This window comes from Muntiacus reevesi, chromosome 2, assembly GCF_963930625.1.
Source record: "Muntiacus reevesi chromosome 2, mMunRee1.1, whole genome shotgun sequence".
In the NCBI taxonomy this organism is placed as follows: domain Eukaryota; kingdom Metazoa; phylum Chordata; class Mammalia; order Artiodactyla; family Cervidae; genus Muntiacus; species Muntiacus reevesi.
In genome coordinates this window covers 71245236-71268677 of record NC_089250.1, presented here as the reverse complement: position 1 = coordinate 71268677, position 23442 = coordinate 71245236, and the positions used below count along the sequence as shown (strand labels likewise).

Sequence of the window (23442 nt, the reverse complement as noted above, 5' to 3'; positions counted from 1 at the left end):
CCTGGCTTGCAGGATGTTAAGTTTCCTGATCAGGAAGCAAACCTAGGTGCAGTGAGTGAAAACGCCCAGTCCTAACCACTGGACTGCCAGGGAATTCCCAATGTGGATGTTCTGAGACTGGGGCAAACCCCATGAGGAAACTCAATGCTGCAGGCTCTTAGATGATGTTAGGGCAGATAACAGAGCCTGAACAACTTTGGAGATGACTAGGACTTCTGCTACCATCTTCTTTGGTTACATCTCAGGGTTTTAAAAGAAGTGGTGGTGGTGTATGAGTGGGATGCAAAGTACTAGTCCATATCACTAAGTCATTGAAACCACAGATGAGGCTCTAACACCTGGATGGTTTGTTGTGGAAGGTGGACAGGTTCTGTGTTCATTCAAGGCAATTTCTTCCCAACACAACTTCTGGCTCCTTTTGAAGACTGAAAAGTGAAAGTCGCTCACTGGTGTCCAGCTTTTTGCAACCCCATGGACTATACAGTCCGTGGAATTCTCCAGGCCACAATACTGGAGTGGGTAGCCTATCCCTTCTCCAGTGGATCTTCCTGACCCAGGAATTGAACCGAGGTCTCCAGCATTGCAGGCAGATTCTTTACTAACTGGGCTATCTGGCTCAAAGTGATGAAGTGAAGCTGCTGCCTCCTTTTGAAGAGTAGAGCCCCAAGTGTGCTCAGGAGTCAGCTGGTTCCAGTGATGATACGGGGCACGCCACACATCAGTGCATCAGCCAACTAACTGATAAAATTTTTATTTCACTTTTGAGTTTTTACACTTTTCCTGATTATTTCGTGTAAGGTGGAAACTAGAACTGTTTAAAAGACATACACAAATCTAGTACATCAATAACCGGGGTTTTTTCTTTTTTGCTATACTATTTTCACAACCACGGGTGTGCTTGCTAGGCAATATAACCATCACAGAAGCAAACGTGAGGCAGAATACTGGTGAGGAAAAACAAAGCAAGAGAGCTACCAGATATACAGACAGGCTCGTTCCACATTCACTACTGCATTTTCAAGCGGCAAGTATTAACTGCACATTTTTGTTCAGCTAGAAAGGAGGTTTTTTTTTTTTCTTTTTTTCCTTTTGGTTTGTTTGAAATCAGTGCATGAATGTTTCTTTTCTTATTTCAGCAGATGGACAAACAGATGGGACACTACGGCTACGTGGAATGTTCGGGGAGGAAGGTAGAGACTGAGACTGGTAGGCCGGGCTATTCCTGACTCTCCCCATCGCGGTGTTCATGCAACTTCCCTGACATTTGTCTGTGAACTTGACGGGATGGGTACCCTTGGGAGAGCTGGAGACAGGTGCTAACAAGCATTATCAGGGTTGGCTGCAATATAAAGAGAAACCATGGATATTTAAAAATACTTTTTGGAGTCAGATCTTGGTGTGACTGAAGAGCAACCACCGTGCTGAGAACTGGAGGAAGACAGAGCTGAAATGTGGGAAGCTCTTTTCAACTCTCTGAAGCAAGGCTGGCTCACCAAAGTGCTCGCCAACATCCCTCACCCCCCTGTAGGCCCCCTGTCCCTGCCCATCTAGTACTAAATCATGAACAAAAGGCAAAGAGAGAGAATGCACAAAGAAAAAAATGTACGGAAGCAGAAGGACAGAAATTTAGAGAAGACTAAAGTCAACAGTCAAAAAGGACTGTGGGAAAGAATGTTTAGATTTCAAAATTTTAAAGCCCCAAGCTAGGAAGAACCCAAACACTGAGTACTTAACTCCTCAAGTGAAAGACAATCTCTGCAGAACATTATTCTTAAAGGTATTACCCAGGAAACAGATAAGGCCATTCATAAGATACACGGCTTTTTTTTTTTTTTTTTTTTCCATCTTGAGCTCACGGTTACAGGGAAAACAGATTCCACTACCTAAGCACAAGCTGCCCATCAGCAAACATGCTGCTATCTAGGGGAAGGGGCTGGAGTCACAGGTGGTCTATGAGCACTGGACCACTGCATGCTGTCATAACCCAGTTATCTGCTGCCAGGAATGTTCATTTCTGGCTTCGAGTTTCCATGGAGGAAGACACTGTGGCCATCTGTGGTCACGAACTTTTCAGTGGCAACAAGCCCCAACATACCAAGTGTCTAAAAGCCCTGATCAGAATGGGCAGAATCACTAGAAATTACTGTAAAACTCGAATGCCAAATGAGAGGTGACCCACTCCAAGTCCCAGTGTCACAATAGAATCTATAACTTTCTGTACAACTTTACAATGGAACTGTATTTCAGGGACAACTGTTTTGAATCAAATTTAACTTTCCAAAAAGTTACACATAATTCAGGTCTATTTTTTTTCCTACCAGTAAGAGTTCTGCTAAATTACAAAACCCCATAATCACAGTGTTCAGTTTGGTTTTTTTTTTTTTTAAAAATGAAACACACAGTAATCCTGTCAATGTTAATCAAAATCAAAACTTCAGAATGCCGTGGCATTTATGTGACCAATCTGAATTTTAGATACAAATACCAGCTGTTCATCCCATGGACCATTTTTGCTAGGCTGAGGCTGTGAAAAATTGAAAGTCGACGTACGTTTCTTTTTTTTTTTTTATCGCACAAAGGGATATATGTGGAGGGTACAGAGTGACACTGAAGAGATCACGAAGCACGGTAGACATTAGTTCTCTCCCTCCCCAGCATCTCCTTCGTCTCCCTGGTTTTCCGACGTCCACAGCTGCAAGAGAAAAACAGAGCTATAAACAAAGTAGGGCTCTCAGGACTTTCTCGGGGAGGTGGCCCATTCTGTATCACCTCATCTCAACTGTTTATAATTCTTCTCATATGACTGCAGACAGTGACAGCAAAGGTCCAAACTTCAGCAGGCGTTTATAACCCATTAAACAAATTACACGTCCAGGGCACAAGTCCTGTCCTGAGTCTCGGGCTATGAGGCAGAGGACCAGGAACAAGCCATGAGCCCCCCCGCGGGAGCAGTCACGGGACGGCGGCACTCACAGTGAGATTGTCCCTCAGCAGCTGCATGATCAGGGTGCTGTCTTTGTAGGACTCTTCATTCAGCGTGTCCAACTCAGCAATCGCCTCATCAAATGCCTGAAACAAAGAGCCTTTAGCTAAGAGGTCACAGCTTCCTTGGAACTAGTTTAGCCCCGTTTTCCTCCTGCTACCAAGTGACTTTCCATTTCTCTTCCTGTACAGTATTCTTGGGGAACCTAGGTTATTGTTACCTTGCTTGCTAGTCATGTCAGTAAACATGTGATGCTGGTTTCCAAAGCATCAACCAACCATGACAAAAATTCCTAGGTAAGAACTTCACTGTACCTATCAAGTCAACAAGTATTACTCATTCTAAATTAATTCACATGATATTTGAATTACCAAAGACATTTCTAGTAATCCCTCCTCCTCTTTTTCATTAAGCGAAAAAACAAAAGGTTTAAATACAGGAGATAAATGGAGATGGGAAGTTCACATCACTAAATCCGAACTTCAATTAAGTGATGGAACTCTGAGCATTCATTTCACACAGTTTCTACCAATTAAAAAAATGCTCAAAGACTGTGCATATTGAAACATGACAAAAACACGAAGAAAAGGCAGTTTTCTACCCGAAAAAGACAAGACGTAATTCAGGACACAAAGAAACAGGATCTGACTTCCTTCTCTACACCTCCTGCCATAACCTCCCGCCTCAGTACAAGGACGACACTGTGGAGCAGAGGCCTACAGCCCAGGGCGTGCCGAGAGCAACACACTTCGTCCTCCCTGGACTGTCTACAACCTCCACCCCAAGAGAGAAACCGAACAACTCAAATGCCAATCAGCATGAGGTACTGAGAAGACGTCAAGAAGTAATAGCTCTGTACTGACTCCATAAAAGATGGAGTCAATACAGATGGTTTCTCCTACCCCCAGAAAAATCTTCACAGAAGTCCAAAACAATGAGTTACGTTCAGGTAATTTTAAAACACAAGGTTCTAGAAGGCATGAGCATTTTTACTATCAGAAACCCCAGAAGGTCCTTCTCACCGTTTTTGCCAGGCTGCAAGCCTTTTCAGGAGAGTTTAGAATCTCATAATAAAAGACGGAGAAATTAAGTGCCAGGCCCAGTCGAATGGGGTGTGTAGGCTGCATTTCTTTCTTACTAATTTCAAATGCTTCTTGGTAAGCCTGCTGGGAGTTCGACACAGTGGCTGTAAGAAAGAGAAAAAACATGAAAGGGTGGGTCTTTCATAAGGCTGCATTGTACGCCCGATCCACTACCAAATTATTTTGCCAAGCTGGGCTGGAGCAAAGGTGCCGTCAAATGTCTCTACTGCCCACTTAGTAACCGTCTGTTACACATGGACTCTAACCTGAGTACTGTGTGAAATGCTCTGAGGGAAGACAAAGACAATGATGACAAAAGTCTACAAAAGCAGTTAGGAAATACAGGAATAACTCTGAACAAGACGGAACATGGAAAGCAATGTGCTCTAATGAAAAGATCGTGGACTTCAGTCAAGACGCAAAACTGGAATGAATCCCCAACTCTTAATTGTGTGGTTTGGACTGAGTGAAAACCTCTCTGAGTCCTGGTGTCCTTATCAGAAAAAAAGGACAGACTCCCACCAACACTCCTAGAGTTGTGTGAGGGATAAATGAGACACACAGGAGGCACTTAATAAAGCTAACACTCGTGTATGACAAAAGAAATGCATCTCTCTTTACCATGGCAGTTTTACTCTATCAAACATTTTAAAGTTTCACATCTAAGACAGTTAGCAAACAATCCTTAAAATAAAGATCTTTTTAAATGCATACTGCACCAGACTTTGAACACCCCCACACTTGTCCCTTCGGTGTATCTGTCAACCCCATGACCCTGTTCAGAGGCTTCCCAGGTGGCACTAGTGGTGAAGAACCTGCCTGCTAATTAACACAGGAGACACAAGAGACGCAGGTTCGATCCCTGGGTCAGGAAGATCCCCTGCAGGAGGAAACGGCAACCCACTCTAGTATTCTTGCCTGAAAAATCCCATGGACAGAGGAGCCTGGCAGGCTACATTCCATGGAGTCACAGAGTCAGACATGACAGAGCACCTGAGCTCACTCACACAGCACTCATGACTGTTTATCAATGGTCAGCACAGGCTGTGGTTCTTTAAATTCTGACTACAGACCAAGCAAAGACTCGAAATTATTATGAAGATGGTCTCTGCTACTGGTCAAATTCCTCAAAAAAAAAAAGAAGAAAGAAAAGAAAAAAAAAGTTACTTACTTTGTTTATTGTCTCCAGATGCCACCTCAGAAAGATATCTAAAATAATCGCCTTTCATTTTCAAGTAGAACACCTTACTTTCTGGCTGTGTAGCATTGGGAATAAGGTATTTATCCAACAGCTCCTAAAAAATGATCCACATTCTGTTAAGAATCTGGAAATATTACTTACAAGATGTTAAAATTATGTTTGAGATTTGAGATACTACCACTTCTAAATAATTGGGGGGAGTGGGGACGTGATTGCAAAATATATAATTTCCATCCAAAGTTTTAAAATAGTTGTTAGCCCAGGTCATAACAGATGCCAGTATCCACTAAAATCCACTTTGACAGTCCAATAAAGGGTTAAAACACAGCCATACAACGGCATGCTACACAGGCATTAAAAATGACGATGTAGAACTACACTGATAATGTGGAAAGGCTCTCCAAAAGAAGGCTGAGTGGGGAAGAAGAAAAACGGATAATAAATACCAAGTGAATCCTATTTTAATATCAAAATAGATATATGCACATGCATATAAATACCTAAGGGAAAAATCTAGAAGGATATTTATCAAGATGTTAACAATGGTTCTCTAGGTGGTAGTATTAGAAGTGATTTTTTTATTTTCTTATTTATACCTTGTGCTTTAAAAAAAAAAATTCGTATTAATTCTGTAATTAAAGAAAAAAAAAAAAACTTTCCACTAGGGAAGAAAAAGGGTGATACTAGGGAGAAATTCCAAGAACTAACTTTAGAATCGCTCAGACCTGGGTAAAAATCCCTCCGCTGCTGCTTACCATCTGTATGACCCTGGACAAAGGACCTGATCACCCTGATCCTGTTTCCTCAGCTACACAAGGGGAAGCCTAACAGCCATCTCCTAGTGCAGTTACGAGGATAAATGAGCCAATGTTCAGAGTGCTTAACACGCCGCCTGGCACTAGTAAGCACTCCAAAAGTAGCTAAGACTATTATTAATAATAAATTCCTTTAAACATTTATGCTTACAACAAAAGCAGTTCTGAAGGAGTCCACGCTTCGTATACAGAGCAATATTTTCGAAGAGTTGTTTTAGAATGTGGCATCCTGAAAAACTGGTTAAGAGGCAGTAAGTACCATGCTTTTCTTCACATTCTTTCAGATGCTCGTAAAAGCTGGTCTACCGTTCAGGAATTAGGGAACTTTCTTGCCTTGGGAGTGCATGCCATACTTCATCTGAGTACCAGATGTACCTAACATTCGGGAATTAGCGCACCATTAACAAACCCCCAAATGACCAACAGGCAACAAATTTAGCCACGACACTCTTACACCAAGAAATCTAACAAAAAAAAAAAAAAAATTTAAACAGCAGCTTGATGCAAAAGCTTAGCAGTAAGGGGGACTGAATCAATCAAAGTGAGAGGATGCGGGGGGGCGGTAGTCGTTTTAATAATCTGTGCATTCAGACAGGGTGCGACTCCTTATGGGTTAGACATGAGGAGTCCTGCCTGATGGCTAACAAGCTCTGTACTGGTTTTCAAAAGAAAGGTGTCAAGGGCAGTAACTTGGAAATGCAGCCAGCAGGGGAGGAGGTAGAACCACAAGTGTGAATTCCTTTTCCCTTCAAAGCAGCCCTCAACCATTCATTTTTACCTGATTTCACCTGGAAGAAAAAAGAAAATTCCCAGTGGGCTCAGGACGTGAGGGACAGACAGTGTGATCATGATTTGCTCGAGGGTATGAGGCTCTCCCACCCACCCCCAGGTCACGGCTCAAGGGAAAGCAGTGAAGAATCAGTGGTTCAACTTAGGTTCACATGAAACACTGCAGCGCAGAATCCCACCACTTGTGATTTGCCTTTAGAACGTAGGCCCAAACTGATGGACAGGGCTAACTTACAAAAACTACCGCTGTGCAGGGGCCAGGGATTGGCTGAAAGAAGGTCAGCTTTCGGCTCCCCTCTCCCCTACTGGAGAGGGCACCGCCGTCAGACTAACACAGAGAACAGCCTCTCTGTGGTTGCATCTATCGAAAATTCTGCCTCTCTGGCCTCAATTTTTAAAGAAAAGATGGAGGGATGTTGAGCAAACGTTCCCATTTTCCAGAGTTCTTTAGAAGAGAGAGGAAAATATCCCACAAGTGACGAGCAACCTCTGATCAGGTAAGAGCTGAGGGGAAAAAAAAAAAAAATCACATTGTGTCCTTAAAACTTAGTTGCAAATGGTGTGCGGCTTCCCAGTATATTCAGACACCTTTCTCAAGAGCTGTTTGAGAGCTGGCATTTGTTCATGAAATGAACACTATCAGGAGGTGTTCTTTAGAGCAGGAACACGGGCCCCTTACCAGCACGTCGTTGCAGATGTCCTGCAGCTCAGCCTCGATCTTCTCGCGGTACTCTTTGCCCATCTGCTGCTTCTTCTCGTTCCGCTCAGTTTTCTGTTCGATGCTGGAGATGACACGCCAGGACGAACGGCGGGCACCGACCACATTCTTGTAGGCGACCGACAGCAGGTTTCTCTCCTCGTTGGAAAGCTCGTGCCCCTGCTCCGTGACCGCCTTCATGGCTGCAGCCATGTCATCGTAGCGCTCGGCCTGCTCGGCGAGCTTGGCTTTCTGTACCAGTTCACTTTTATCCATGGTCATTCCCTAGAAGGAGAGGGAGAGAGAAAGTGAACATCAGGCTTCGAGGCCCAGGAGGTGCATATGTGCCAATCTCCTTCCAACCCATCTGGGAGGAAACACAGCTAAATGGGAAATGTCTATTCCCAAAAGCCTCCGGTAATACTGGGCAGGAGCACCCACAGGGTTAGGAACTTTGCTAAAAAGGTGTTTTTACTTTTTAGCCATTTAATCTTCCCAGCAGTCCTACAGGTAGATACGTTCACAACACTCCCTTCCCCCTCCATGAGGTGAAAAAGTGGAGGTTCAGAGAAGCCAACTGCTGTGTCCAGGGCAACACAGCCAGGAAAGCAGAGAACCAGAACTCAAACACACATCTGTCTCTCGAGCTGTTTTCTTCCACTTTCCTAATCTGCCTCCTCAATGCCAGAGATGGCTTAATTCTTTAGAAGCTTATGTTAAACATACAACCTTTTCTTCTTTCAAGAGATAATCTGGTTTTCACCAAATCTGTTTTTCCCCATACTACAGGGAAAAACACCATGCGATGATTGTTTCAATCAACCTTAAAGCAAAAGATAGGACTTTCAGTGTTATATTTGGCAGTGCCCATCAAGTGGTAGGTAGGTACCTTAAACATACGGGCCATTTTTATCCCATCTTCTGCAAAGTGCTAACTTTGGTACAAGGACACACTGTCCACAAGAGCAGATCTGGCTCTACCTTGCACCAGCTCAGCTGCTTACAAGAAACATGACCTTGGTCAAATCACTCAGCTTCTGAGAGCTTCCGTCTGCTAACTGGAGAAGAAGAACACTGCAAACTCTCTGGGGGCCACTGTGAGGTGCAAGTGACCTCATCTGTGTGGAGGCGCTGCGGAGAGCCTAGGGCAGCGGCCCCAACCTTTCTGGCAGCGGGAACTGATTTCGTGGAAGACAGTTTTTCCACCAACCGGGGATGGGAGTGGGATGGTTTCAAGATGATTCAAGCACATGACGCTTTTCGTGCACTTTATTTCTAACCTGAGGCGACTGCTGATCTGACAGGAGGTCCCAGTCCATGGCCTGGAGGTCAGGGACCCCTGGTCGAGAGCATTATACACAAATACCAGGCACTGACTGTACATAGTACAGACTTAGAGAATACATAGAGAGACCTGGGTGGATTCACCAAGATGCACAGCAACAGAACTGTGAGCCGTAATTGAGTCTGTTTAAAAGTCTTCCTGAAACAGACAAAAATCTTGGTGATTTCAGCTTTTCATTTTCTCAAACCCTCTCTACACCAATCAGTGAATACCTCTTAAAATGATTCACCTCACCTCAGTCAATTCCCAACTATACTAATCACCATTACGGAAATTCCCTGGGGGCCCAGTGGTTGGGACTCTGCTCTCATTGCCAAGGGCGTGGATTTGATCCCTGCTTGGGGAACTAAGATCCCACAAGCCTCAAGCCAAGGCCAAAAAAACAAACAAGGCAAAAATAGCCACCATTAATATAATGCAATAATTTTTGGATAACATGTAGCTAAAAAAAATTTTATTAACCAATAAGAGATAAGTTTTATGTACTGTTGGTTTAAATTTCAATTGTATTCACCTATGCCACCGTGTTAAAATACACTAATATCCTGAGGTGGAAAAAAATAAACTACTACTTATAGTATCTTATAACAGTAGTGGGAATACCAATATTTTTAAAACAAATGCTTTCATTATTTTATACATCATATCACAATTTAAGACTCTGGTTTTGCCTTCACAGCCATTTCTGTATTTTCAAAAGAGAAATTCTATAGACAAGACTCTACCACATGAAAATGTCTTATTAGATGAAGGACAATTTTAAGATACACCCTAAATCTAGACAATTTAGAAAGAGTTGGTGCTCCAGTTCAGAACTGTGAGTTTTCTTCCCACCTCTTTCTATCTAAATCATATTAAGAGCTGTGTCCTATGTAAGGCTTGCTAACTCTAATCTTACACTCTAAGGTAAGACTCCCCTTGACCTGTCTGACATCTTCACCCACATCACTAGCATGAGCCTACAGCAGAGATAGCAATCCATCTGCTCACCGACATCTCCCAGCAGCCCCTCTGCACTCAGGAGGGGTCATGTGGCTCATTCTGTTCAGTAAGGATAAAGGATGCTACTTCCAGGCGCTGACACTGCAAAAAGCCACGCGAGGCTCTCTTGCCTTGCAGCAGCCACATCGCCTGGACGGTGCTGTCACAGAACTGCAGTCTCTAAGCCTGAGTCCCCGAGAGACTGGGCAGTGCGGTGGACATGCAGGGTGAAAAGGAAATAAACCCTGCTGGCTGAAGCTACTTAGACACCGGGGCTGTTTGTTACGGCAACACAACTTAGTCTACTCTGATACACGTGCGTCACAGGTACACTTGCCATCCTCTTAAAATCACATACGTTCTCCATACATCTTTCTTGATCATGACAACTTTCTGATCAGGATACTATCTTCACCATTAGACAACCCTACTGCATGGTCTAAGAGGCAGAAAGAAGCCAACTTTTAACAAATTTTTAGAAATTTTCCAGTCTGTAGATTAATTCAGAGTTAGAAGTTACTTAGTACATAAACAGCACCTGTGCAACTCTACCCAGGAACAATCCTAATTAATAACAGTCCTGGCCAAAGCCAATTCAAAGTGAAGCCATCCCATGGAATTATTACAGAAGAGTAATAGAAAATACAATTAGCACTGCTAAAGGATACTGTGAAACTCTTCAGCCTACTAGGCTCCCCAATTAAGGTCCCCTCACCCCCCACTTCTCTTCCCAAACATTAAAAGTTCAACCATACCTTTCCAAAGAATCCTGACTACTCCCTGAGACCAAACGTACACGCCCTATTTCTCAAAATAAAATGTGGCCTTTCTGGTTTGGAGCTGACTATTTCAGGCTTCTTTGGGATCCCTGCAAGAGCTCTTAGAGATGGAGAACCATCATGATACAGTAAAACTGAATGCATGCCTTAAAAAATGTAGCCATCTATTTAAAAATTTCTTACCTACAACCCCCCCCCCCAACTTACAACAAACAAAATCCATAGCTAAATGTCTGATGCCTACTGCTTACATAACTTGTGCTTATATAACAAGGATTTTGAAGCAGCTAGACCAATTTCAACAGGAAACGGGTTACACAACACCCAGCAGTTTGGAGGGAGGCAGCAGACAAGGGAGAAATGAAATTGTTCCTATTTCTACATCCTAATAAACCTCCTATCCATCATCTTTCCCTAGTCCCACTGCTCTCAGTCTTTCATTTTCTTTAACCCCCTTCATATCCACTATCAGATCCATTTTAAAGCTCTGATCAAAGTCACTCTGCTCAAAATTCTTTAAAGTTCCCAACTACTGCCAGTAAAGTCAGACTTCCTCCCTTGTCAGTGTAGACTTTCCAAACTATCTTCCCAGACTTTTGCCCAAAGAGGCCTTCTACACAGTAGGTGCTTCTGTCAGAATGGTTTTCTTCCACATGCTTTTTGGTCTTTGCTCATCCAGTACTCCCTCTACCTGGAATAGCCATTCCCATTTATTCTGCATTTAAAATTCTTCGAGCATGGCTCAAATGACACCCCCTCCATGAAACCTTTCTTAAGCTGCTTAACCTAAGCTGTCTAATAAGACTGCCTAGGCCACATGTTAAAATTTTACTGTTTCGGATATATGGAGTTAATTTTTTAAAATTACTAAAATTAATTTCATCTTTTCCCCTCACATTTTAAAGGTAGCTACCAGGTAATTTTAAACTACATGGGACTCACATTCTATGTCTACTGGACAGCACTGCTCTAAGCTGAAAAGTTTCACAAAGCATTTCATCTACACTTCTCTTTAATGTCTTATCACGTTTCCTCAGTACTAAAATTATTTGTCTACATCCCTTAAGTCCCCTCCCACACTACAAACCCCTTTAGGGCACATCCCCCGCAGCACCTTGCAGAGAATCAGCATGAACAAATTTTCACTGAATGAACGAACAGATCCTAAAATGGCAAATCTGCTAGAGTTCTGTCTCTTCTCAAATAATTCAAATCACCTATTCTTCCTAAGCACATTAAACCCTCATTACATCCGTACCTCTCTCCATGTACTTCTTTTTTTTTTCACCATGTACTTCTGATTCCAAAACTCCCCTCAGTCATGCCCGGATTCTTACTCAAGAACTTCTGATGACTCTCTTTTGGCTACTCCATCCAACTGAAATTCTTGTCTGGCTTGCAAAGTCCTTCATAATTTGGATCTTCTGTACCTGTTTCTCATCCCCTATTCTCCAACATGTACCCTTCTCCCAGGATGAGCATCACCAGACACCCTTAAATGTCGGGCTTAAACATGTCTGAAATTACTTCTGTAGTTTCCTATTTACTTCCTGCCGAGGTAAACGCTATCCATCCATGTAGGGCTAGAAAGCCTTCCCTGACTACCCTAGTCCCCCTGATCTACCTGGACTACAAATTCAAATACACTGTAGCCTCTTACACAGCCCACGCTTCTCTAGGCCTCCATTCTATATGCTCTACGGTCCAGGTGATGAGTGGTGGACCATGTACAGCGTGTCACATGTATGTCTTCCGAAGGAAGACTTCACGTTTCTTTCTCATCTAATGCCTAAAACTCTGCCAAGTACAAAACTAATACTCAAGTAAGTATCTGTGAATTTTTTCACCAAGTCATTACTGGGAGGCTACTTGTACGTGGTGTGAAGAGAGGCCTCTTGTGAGAGCAGGGGCTTCCACATGGCCTTGTCAGTTCAGTCTCTCAGTCGTGTCCAACTCTGCGACCCTATGGACTGCAGCACACCAGGCTTCCCTGGCCATCACCAACTCCTGGAGCTTGCTCAAACTCATGTTCATCAAATCGGTGATGCTATCCAACCATCTCCTTTTCTGTCATCCCCTTCTCCTGCCTTCAATCTTTCCCAGCATTAGCGTCTTTTCCAATAAGTCTGTTCTTCACATCAGGTGACCAAAGTACCGGAGCTTCAGCATCAGTCTTTCCAATGAATATTCAGGACTAATTTCCTTTAGGATTGACTAGGTTTGATCTCCTTGCTGTTCAAGGAACTCTCAAGAATCTTCTCCAACACCAAAGTTCAGTTCAGTTGCTCAGTCAGGTCCAACTCTTTGCGACTCCATGACCCACAGCACACCAGGCCTCCCTATCTATCACCAACTCCCAGAGTGTACCCAAACCCATGTCCATTGAGTCGATGATGCCATCCAACCATCTCATCCTCTGTCGTCCCCTTCTCCTCCTGCCCTCAATCTTTCCCAGGATCAGGGTCTTTTCCAATGAGTCAGCTCTTCGCATCAGGTGGCCAAAGTATTGGAGTTTCAGCGTCAGCATCAGTCCTTCCAATGAACACTCAGGACTGATCTCCTTTAGGATGGACTGGTTGGATCTCCTCACTGTCCAAGGGACTCTCAAGAGTCTTCTCCAACACCACAGTTCAAAAGCATCAATTCTTCTGCACCCAGCTTTCTTCATGGTCCAATTCTCACATCCATACATGACTACTGGAAAAACCATAACTGCCTAGATGGACCTTTGTTGGCAAAGTAATGTCTCTGCTTTTTAATATGCTGTCTAGGTTGGTCATAGCTTTTCTTCCAAGGAGCAAGCATCTTTTAACTTCACGGCTGCAGTCACCATCTGCAGTGACTTTGAAACCCAAGAAAATAAAGTCAGCCACTGTTTCCACATCTATTTGCCATGAAGTGATGGGATCGGATGCCATGATCTTGGTTTTTTGAATTTGAGTTTTAAGCCAGCCTTTTCACTTTCCTCTTCCACTTTGATCAAGAGACTCTTTAGTTTCTCTTCGCTTTCTGCCTTAAGGGTGGTGTCATCCACATATCTGAGGTTATTGATATTTCTCCCAGCAATTTTGATTCCAGCTTGTGTTTCATCCAGCCCAGCGTTTCACATGATGTGCTCTGCATATAAGTTAGATAAGCAGGGTGACAATACATATCCTGGATGGACTCCTTTCTCAACTTGGAACCAGTCCACTGATCCACGTCCAGTTCATTTCTTTTTTTTTTTTTTTAAGTCTTTATTGAATTTGCCGCAATGTTGCTTCTGTTCCATATCTTGGTTTTCTGCCTAGGAGGTATGTGGGATCTTAGCTCCCTGACCAGGGATCAAACACTCACCCTCTGCATGGGGAGATGAAGTCTTAACCACTGGACCACCAGGGAAGTCCCCATGTCCAGTTCTAACTGTTACTTCTTGACCGGCATACAGATTTCTCAGGAGGCAGGTCAGGTTGTTTAGTATTCCCATCTCTTGAAGAATTTTACAGTTTGCTATGATCCGCACAGTCAATAAAACAGAAGTAGATGTTTTTCTGGAACTGTCATGTTTTTTCTATGATCCAACAGATGTTGGCAATTTGAACACTGGTTCCCCTGCCTTTTCTAAATCCAGCGTGAGTATCTGGGAGTTCTCGGTTCATGTACTGTTGAAGCCTGGCTTGGAGAATTTTGAGCATAACTTCTGCTGGCGTGTGAAATGAGTGCAATTGTGTGGTGGTTTGAACGTTCTTCAGCATTGCCTTTCTTTGGGACTGGAATGAAAACTGGCCTTTTCCAGTCCTGTGGCCACTGCTGAGTTTTCCAAATTTGCCAGCACATTGAGTGCAGCACTTTTCACAGAATCATCTTTTAGGATTTGAAACAGCCCAGCTAGAATTCCATCACCTCCACTAACTTTGTTCGTAGTGATGCTTCCTAAGGCACATTTGACTTTGCATTCCAGGATGTCTGGCTCTAGGTGAGTGATCACACCACTGTGATTATCTGGGTCATGAAGATCTTTTTTATACAGTTCTTCTGTGTATTCCTGCCCCCTCTTCTTACTATCTTCTGCTTCTGTCAGGTTCACACCATTTCTGTCCCTTACTATGCCCATCTTTGCATGAAATGGACACAGCCTTGTCAGCTTGGTCACACTCAGTCTTTCAATTTCTGAACCGTTGCCCTAACAGCAGCTTCCTAGGGGCAGAACAGCTACACCCGTGAAAAAGACAGACGAGGAATTAAATAATAAATGTGGAAATCTTTTTTAAAAAAGTACACAGCGCAAAACAAATTGGAAGTAGTGTGATTCCTCTAATATATCGACAGATCACTGTTAGCCCACAAATGTGAGCCTGAAATTTAAAAAAAGGAAAATAAAGGAGCCATGAGAAGGAAAAGAAAGTCTAGACTAATCTTGTACAGGAAGAGGGTATAAGGTTCACATTCCAGATAAGACTCCACCCTTCAGTGTCCTGAAAAACGGGACGTGCTTGTTAACTAACACTTTCATTCATTAGTTCCCAATTTCCTTAGGAGGTACCAGTGAAAAAGTGAATTCCCTCAGTCCCTGACTCTTTGTGACCCCATGGACTGTAGCCCACCAGGCTCCTCCATCCACGGAATTTTCTAGGCAAGCACTGGAGTGGGTTGCCATTTCCTGCAAGAAGATGGCAGGAAAGAAGATCCAGGGGATCTTCCGGACCCAGGGATCAAACCCGGGTCTCCCGCATTGCAGGCAGATGCCCTACCATCAGAGCCGCCAGGGAATCCCAGGTGCAGGCAGTCATGGTTTATGTATCAGGACCTACCAATCGCCTGGTGAGACTTTTGAATCAAGGACCCACCAAGGAAAACACTGGCAAGAGAGCCTTTATTTGCTCCTAAAAAGCCTTAAAGACCAGTCTCCTCATCAGGCCTGCCTGGCACAAAAGCAGAGTCAAGACACCAGAGTGGACAGAGGAAGCCGCTGACACGTGACAGAGCAGAGGTCTCAAGCACGGTGTCCCCACCTCTTCTCAGCCACTGCAGGCAGCACTCTAGAGGACTGGGGCACTGGCTGATTAAACCAGTAACTGCTCAGTGAAGAAGGGGAAACTGCCTCAAGTAGCCAACAGGGGAAAGGCTAAAAAGACACAGCTGACACAAGATTACATGGCCAGCAAAAGAAGGGATTTCATGTCATAGATTTGTTAAAGAGGTAATAATGGGGGTGGGGGGCGGCGGGTGGAGTTTACTACAGTCTTCCATTTTGTAAAATATCCCCTAAAGAATATTATGAAGAATCATTCTAAAGGTGCCTGTGAAACAAGAGGATTTCCCTCAAATAAACGAAACCCTAAATAGACAGTAAATGCTGAAACAAAAGTATAAATGAATCAACTAGCCCCTCTATTTGGATTCTTTGCCTAAGGGACTTTTTTTTTTTTTTAAAAGCATGGGTCAGAATCCTGAGAAGTCATCTTCCAGCAGCCAGAAGGAGACATCCAAGAAAGGAAAAAAATGAAAAATGACTATCCATTGCTAATATTAAAAAAAAAAGCACTGCAAAGGACCTTATGGAATGTGGGTTTTAGAAGTATTAGCTTTCAGTTATGTTTTGTTTTCAAGGAAAAGAAAATGCTCAATTCTGAAACTGAGGTTTTGAGTTTAGCAATTTGCTAGAAATTTAAAATGAGGATTCCATTATCAGGTGTCAGGATTACCGAGGGCTTCCCTGATGGCTCAGCTGGTAAAGAATCCGCTTGCAAAGAACAGACTTTTGAACTCTGTGGGAGAAGGTGAGGGTGGGATGTTTCGAAAGAACAGCATGTATATTATCTATGATGAAACAGATCACCAGCCCAGGTGGGATGCATGAGTCAAGTGCTCGGGCCTGGTGCACTGGGAGGACCCAGAGGAGTCGGGTGGAGAGGGAGGTGGGAGGGGGGATCGGGATGGGGAATACGTGTAACTCTATGGCTGATTCATATCAATGTGTGACAAAACCCACTGAAATGTTGTGAAGTAATTAGCCTCCAACTAATAAAAAAATAATAAAAAAAAAAGAATCTGCTTGCAATGTGGGAGACCTGCGTTTGATCCCTGGGTTGGAAAGATCCCATAGAGAAGAGAAAGGCTACCCACTCCACTATTCTGGCCTGGAGAGTAGGACGTGACTGAGCGACTTTCACTTCACAGGATTACCGAAGTTCCAGCATGAAACCCATGTGAGAGGGATCTGTTTCTAGGGAAGCCCTACACACAACAAATCTGGGCTTCTAAAGAGAAATCAGGTGATTTTAAAACTAATGTCTCTGAATCTCAGTTTCCTCACATGTTAAAAGGAAACATTAATAGCTATCAAAAAAGATCATGTACATAAAAATGCCTAGACAGTGCTGGCCAAAGTGAAGGCTCATAAACAGGCCTATACTCTTACTCTGAAGTTACTTCTCAAAAATATAATGTACATAATTTAGTATGTGTTGCAACCAGGTAGAATTTCAGGGAGGAGGTTTAGTTTTAAATAGACTGGGTCCTTCCTGGTTTTATGGGCTGGAGGGGTTCTGGGAGAAAAGGGGGGCTCTAGGCAGAGACAAGAAACACAGATGTATGAATAAAATGCATTTTTGTTTCTAGATGCAAAAAAAATCACAGGTCAAAGTACACAAGGAAATGAGAAAAGGTAGGATCTGGAGATTCTAGCATCACCGACTCAAAGGACAAAAATCTATGCTAGAAAGGTCCATGGGGTACGGACCTGACAGTAAATTCTGAATAGCATTCACTGATATACCATCCTAGACACAGCATCCACAGCAACATCAAGTCAAAGTCAGTTCTGGAGTCACTCTGAAGGAGAAACAGATGCCAGGCTAATGTGGGAGGGACTGAGAGTGCCAGTGGGACCAGGTGTTTGGTGGGTGTTACTCAAAAAAAATTGAAGTACTCCTGGCTCTTAAAGAATTTTAACTAGTCACTGAAAAACACCGGCTCTAAAAACAGGTCTGTGTGCCATTCTACACACAAAATTCTGAGTCCTGTAATAAATTTAATTCCATTCACACGCTTACAGGCTCTTTGTTAGAAAATGAAACACAGCATGTCTAACATACAAAGGCAGTAGCTCTGATATCCAGCCAACACTGAACTGTGGAGGGAAATATCACTTCTATTTCAAAATCTGTTCCTTCTTTCATATCAGTTGTTGAATATCACTGTTAATTATGTCCAATTAGCCAAAATCAAACTTAAAACAACCAAGGTGTCATACCCAAGGTCATACAATGTGAATCAATAGCAGACAGGACGATAAACGGATCTCTTGGCTTGAAGTTATCGATAAGATAGAATAAAATTTTTTTAACATGCTAATTCTGATTCAGAAAGATAACCAATTGGTCAACCATGTGAATAGGGTTGAAAGGCTTTGGGCCCAACAACACAATAGAACAACACAGTCCAATTTACCAGTTCTACACACCAACTCCATAGGCTACCTGACCCCTGTGAAGTCCGTTTTCTCATGCATAAAATAGGCAAATCTACCTTAGAGGGTTCTTGTAAGGGGTAAATTAGTTCACAATGCAAAACATTTAGCATAGTCTCCGTAAGCACTAAAATGGCAGCCACAGTGTATTTCACACAGAAGTCAACAAAAGGTCAGCTGGTAAAGGGACACTTACCTATACACCTCATTTCTTTTCAATCCATATGGCTTTCTTTAAGACTTTTAAGAGGAAGGTACATGTTAACTTACCCATGCCTACTTCTAAGACAGCATTTATCAGAATCTAGAGCAATGTCTTTGTTGGCTCCCACACTAGACCATCAGCTTAAGGTGGGAATCCAGACTTCCATCTCTGGGCACCCAACATGTGCATGATGCCTGGCACGATGCATGTGAAACTATCTGACCAACTGATGCAGTTTTTTGAAGAAGTGAGCAAGGCTGCTATTTCCGATGTGGAGAGAGGTAAGCAGACCACATCTGGCCTATAAAATACAGAGTACATTTATACGCTGTCTTAGAGTGCTCTTTGAAAAGAGCCATCTCAGCTCCAACCAGGAGACCACAGTACACTTTCTGACCAATCATTTCTCAGGTACCCCTTGTTCTATTTATAGGTTCAAACTGAGTTCCAAAAGCCCTTTGACTCCTCTCTTCAGAAGTCCAAACGATTAGCTATACCACACCAGCTTATTAGTAAATAATAACAAAATATCCCTCATTTATGGTCTGCCTCAATGTGCAAAACAGGAGGTTGTATCAACTCCTTTTATCTTAAATATCCTAAGGGGTAGGCATCACCATCCCAGTAACCTGTCCAGGGTTCCACAGGTGTACCTGGCACATGCTCTTTCCTCCGTGTAGCACCATCTCCTAAAAATCAAAGATGATTCTGAATGATTACTGAAGGAAAAGAGAGAAAGAACACTTTTTCAAAGAACCACACAAAGTTATTAGTGAGGTCTGTTTGAGAACTGGACATAATTTATCTAGCTTTAAAAATCAAAATCAAATTAGCAATTCAGACAGTATATGCCAAAAACTCATCAGACTGTCAAACAAGCTTTAAGGTGAGGTTTGTAGGCAAACAGTAACAAATGGCAAGGACTCATTTCAACTTTATTGTCTCCTCCAATCTCTGCTCAGGTCAAGGCCATTCAGAAATAACTTTTATTGTTGGGTCTCTTAGGGAAAACAATAAAATAAACTAACCAGTACAGGAAAAAACTTACATAATAGAGGGCTGGCCAGATTATTTAAAAAGTCACCTTACTAACCTACAGTCTGCTAGAAACACCTTCATCTTGAGGCCATCAATTTCATTTCATTGTAACAGAAACACACAATTATGCTTACATTAGAATACCTTTTAGCAGAGAAAGCAGAATGGTTGACTTTCAAAATACACGTGACAAAGCAGAGAGTACTTTCGTCCATTTTCCCCCTAAGTAGTCGCTTCAAAAAAATTCCCTCAGACTCTAGCTCTGTCAGTTTCTCCATCACTATATAGAAGACCAGAATCTATTCGTGGGGAGACCAAGATGGTTCTAAATCTCAGAAATTGCTATTATACAACCAATATCTTGCCTCTAGTGTGAACTGTCACCTCTCCCTAGAAAAGCAAAGGAACCTAGGAACTTAAATTCCAAGCAAATTTTAGTTCATTCGCTAAGGTACCCTCATTTAAAGGAAAACGGCTTAGTTTGCTGCCAATGAAAGAGCAGGCAGCACAAAAGGCTGTTCTAATTTAGAATGCTTTCTCTACTTATGGAAATATATTAATAGATAATTGGTCCTGACCAAATTCTATTAGAACCACCTAGGATTGGATAAATCAGTGTGCCATAAAGTAATTGATGAATTTTCTCTCTAGTATAAAGCAAATACTAGAAAAACCAGATTTTTCACAAGGTTCCTTCCTAGAGCACATCAGCAGTATCTTCCCTGCATTCCACAATGAATATGCTCCCCCTCCCCCCGCAATAAACTATATTCCCAAAAGTAGCTAAAATTCTTGTCCAAACACATTTACTTGAATAAGACACACGTAAAGAAAAATCAACTAGTACACGGTGTTCACACGAAAGACACACATGTGCTATTTCTACCACAAGTACAAATCTATCATTAGAGTCAGACCGCCTGGGTTTGATTCCTGGCTCTGGCACTTAACCAGTGCTGCACGTGTGTATGCCTCCAAGAAAATTATTTAACTTCTCTGGGCCTCAGGTTCCTTAACTGCAAAATGGGGCTAGCAGTACTTACCTGTCATAGATTGTTATGAAGACTTATTTAATACGTGTAGAGTGCTTAGAACAAAGTTTGGCACATATAAATAGCAGCTATTATTATTATTACAGCTTGACACTACCTCATCAGTTGATGAATAAACATTGGATGGACTCTCTATGTGCCTATGCACTATAGCAAATATGCATGTGTCTTATCTACATATACGTATACTCATGAATATAGTCAAATAACATTTATTAAACATCAGGTATATTTCACACCCTTATTTTAATTACTGAGTTTGTCACAATAATACATCAAAGACTATTACCATTTGCACTGACCAATGAGAAAATGGACTCAGAAAGACCGAAGATGCTCCACAAATCCAGTTCCATAATAAGGTACCTTTTTTTTTTTTTTTGAAAGCAACATGTATACAAAGTAGCATTGGGTCTCATCAGAATGCAACCAAGGGGGGAAAAGCCCTTAACAGTGAACCCTGTGATTAAAACACAAAAGCTTACACTTAACAGTCTACAGTTTGTAAAAAGGTTTCTTGACAAGCCTGGAGATAGAGAAACCAGGAACCAGAGATTAAGCAGAATACTGAAGATCACACAACTAGAAAGAAAACGCTGCAAGGAAGGGTGGAATAGAATTTATCTGACTCCAAATCCAGGGCTCTTTCTGCTTCCACATCCACAGCCAAATGGGTAAAATACACTTTTTGTAGTGGCCCAAATCTCTGGAGACTCTGCCTCAAGAACTAGCATTATGGGAATGTGCTCAGCCTGGTTCTCTGGAGGCTGCCTCCCTGATCTATAGAGCTCAGATTCTAAAATGGCTCCAACCTAACACAAGCACTGCCTGATGGGAAATGTACAGAAGATTATAGGGTAGGAGCCATACTCCTGGGACTGACAGGCCATAAATATTTGCTACTGATGAATGAGGATATTCAACTTGGAAACCAGGTGTGTGGTCTAGGCCAAATCATCTCCTTTCTCTGAAGGATTTTATCTGTAAGACAGGTGAAGGGTTTCTTATCTCACTGAAAGGAGATAATATGGAAACAGTTCAGCAGTTGCTACTGGATTATTAGCCTTCCACCAAGAAGATCACCTGTAAAATTCTAACCTGGGTCCAGTACAATGACAGGTCTCATGCTCACCGTGTGTGCTAAGGACACAGATCCTAAAAACATGAGGGCTCAGGCAACTGACGCATTCCTAAATAAGAAATGGGGTGCCCTGGAAGCAGTCAAGAAGAAAATGACCAAGAATCAAGAACACATATTATTACATAAATACCTAACATGAAAAGGCAAAAAGCAGAGTACCCACGTGTCTAGTTCTGTAAGCTGTGTCTGTGTGTGGTTTCATATGAATAATTGAGATAGAGTGAGAAATGCAGACTATTTTTCATATTCTTCCAAGTGCCTCATCTTTCTGTTTTGGCTCCTGTGGCCGCCTGATGTTCTCTGTTCATAATAGCATCTTGCCAAATCCTGTCTCCCACACAGGGCAAGTAAAATCAGAACCTGATGCGATTTAGCCTTACTAAAAGGAAAAACAGTGATAGCAAGGACAAGAGACAAAAATTTTTACAGAAAGGTTACCAATACTGCCACCTTTGAAAACCCCATTACACGCAGAGTTCTCCATTTGCAATAGACAAAGATGCACTCATTTTGTGCAGAAAAGGGTCCTAATCACTCCCACCCCTTCGCCACCACCAGGGAGGCCACTAGGCAAATTTCAGTCCTAAAAACGTGCTAACACACAGTATAGGGGAATTTGGGGCGAGGACACAATGACTCTGGCATTAAATGACGGTAAATGCCGTTGGGAAAATATTCCGATTCTCAACCTCAGACATTATTTTATTTTTTTCCTGGGGATCCGGCCTGACTCAGTAACCAGTTCCAACAAATGCATTTTCTTGATACAAATCTCAACCCTGTGCCTCCTAGGGAATCTCGGGTCCTGCCAGGCTCCCAAACCAGCGAATGATGATGAAATGGCTTTACTGCAAAGTGGGAGGGGGGTTTTCCCTTTGCTCTCTCCCAAGGTTAAACCCGTTACCCATCCCGTGGGGGTAACGAACAGAGGAATTGGGCCTGAGAGCTCGCCTGCATTTGGTTACATTTTCATTTTTGAAAACCGGAAAGCGAGGAGCGAGGGTGACAGAGCTGAAAGGGTCGGATCTGGCAGCTCAAGGTGCAGGGAGAGGTCGCGCGGAGATCGAAGCTGGGTCGTGAGAAAGAGTCGGAAGTCCGCGGCTCCTCATCCCTTCCCGCCCGGTATGGGGAGCCGCACCCCGCCCGCCGGGCAGGGCCGCGGGCGGCGAGGGCGGCCCGGGCCTCTCCCAGAACGATGGGCCCGGCCCCGGAAACAGGGAGGGGCCGCGGTGAGGCCGAGCCCGCGCCGCGGGCGGCCTCGCGGGGCCGAGAAGGCCGCGCGCCGCCGCCCCCGGAGCCCACCCGGGAGGTCGCCCTCCCCGCCGCCGCTGCCGCCAGTGATGGGGGAGCTGTGGGCTCGGGCCCCTGGGGGCCTCGGGCGGACCCCGCGCCGCACTCACCGTGGGAGGACTGCAGGGAGCAGAGAACCTTGCGAGCGGAGCTCCGGGCGCGGTGACCACTTCCTTCCCAAGCCCACTCCTCCGGCGGCGGCGGCGGCTGCAGAGGCGGCGGCGGCGGCGGCGGCAGCTACCCCGGCTCCGGAATCGGCGGCTGCGGCGGCTCCACTTCCGCTCCGGTCACCACTTCCGCTCCGGCTCGAGCCCCGCCCCTGCGCCGCCTCCTCATTGGGCGAGCGGGGCACGGGGTCGCCCCGGCCTCCCGAGAGGGGCGCCGCCCGAGGGAGGAGGGAGGAGAGCGGGGGGCAGGGGTGCCGCGGCCGGGGCGGGGCGGGGGTCTGGCCCCGGAGCGCGGAGGAGGCAGTTGTGAAGGGGAGACGGAAATGGGGGCGGGGAGCGGAAGAAGGAGGTGGGCGGAGTGCAGGCGGGGCTGAGAGGGCTCTAGAAAGGGGCTGTGTGGAAACTGGGGGACTGGGCGAGGCTTGGG

General features: G+C 43.9%; 1 protein-coding gene across 1 annotated transcript; it reads right to left on the bottom strand.

The window, feature by feature from the left end:
* Window positions 1-735: 735 nt before the first annotated feature.
* YWHAB (tyrosine 3-monooxygenase/tryptophan 5-monooxygenase activation protein beta) lies at window positions 736-23158 on the bottom strand. The gene is made up of 6 exons (XM_065922060.1): window positions 22959-23158; window positions 7550-7852; window positions 5237-5360; window positions 4006-4169; window positions 2974-3069; window positions 736-2692 (listed from the first exon to the last, which is right to left on the bottom strand). The coding sequence occupies exons 2-6, from the start codon at window positions 7847-7849 to the stop codon at window positions 2636-2638; spliced, it is 741 nt and encodes a 246-aa protein (XP_065778132.1). The 5' UTR covers window positions 7850-7852; window positions 22959-23158; the 3' UTR covers window positions 736-2635.
* Between the last annotated feature and the right edge of the window lie 284 nt (window positions 23159-23442).

Bases quoted from the DNA above. Each gene is read 5' to 3' on its own strand.
- YWHAB (XM_065922060.1), bottom strand. From the start codon at position 7,849: ATGACCATGGATAAAAGTGAACTGGTACAGAAAGCCAAGCTCGCCGAG. The intron at 5,361-7,549 runs GTAAGGGGCCCG...ATCATTTTTTAG, and splicing joins ACATCTGCAACGACGTGCTG to GAGCTGTTGGATAAATACCT. The intron at 4,170-5,236 runs GTAAGTAACTTT...TCTTTCTTACAG, and splicing joins ATCTGGAGACAATAAACAAA to CCACTGTGTCGAACTCCCAG.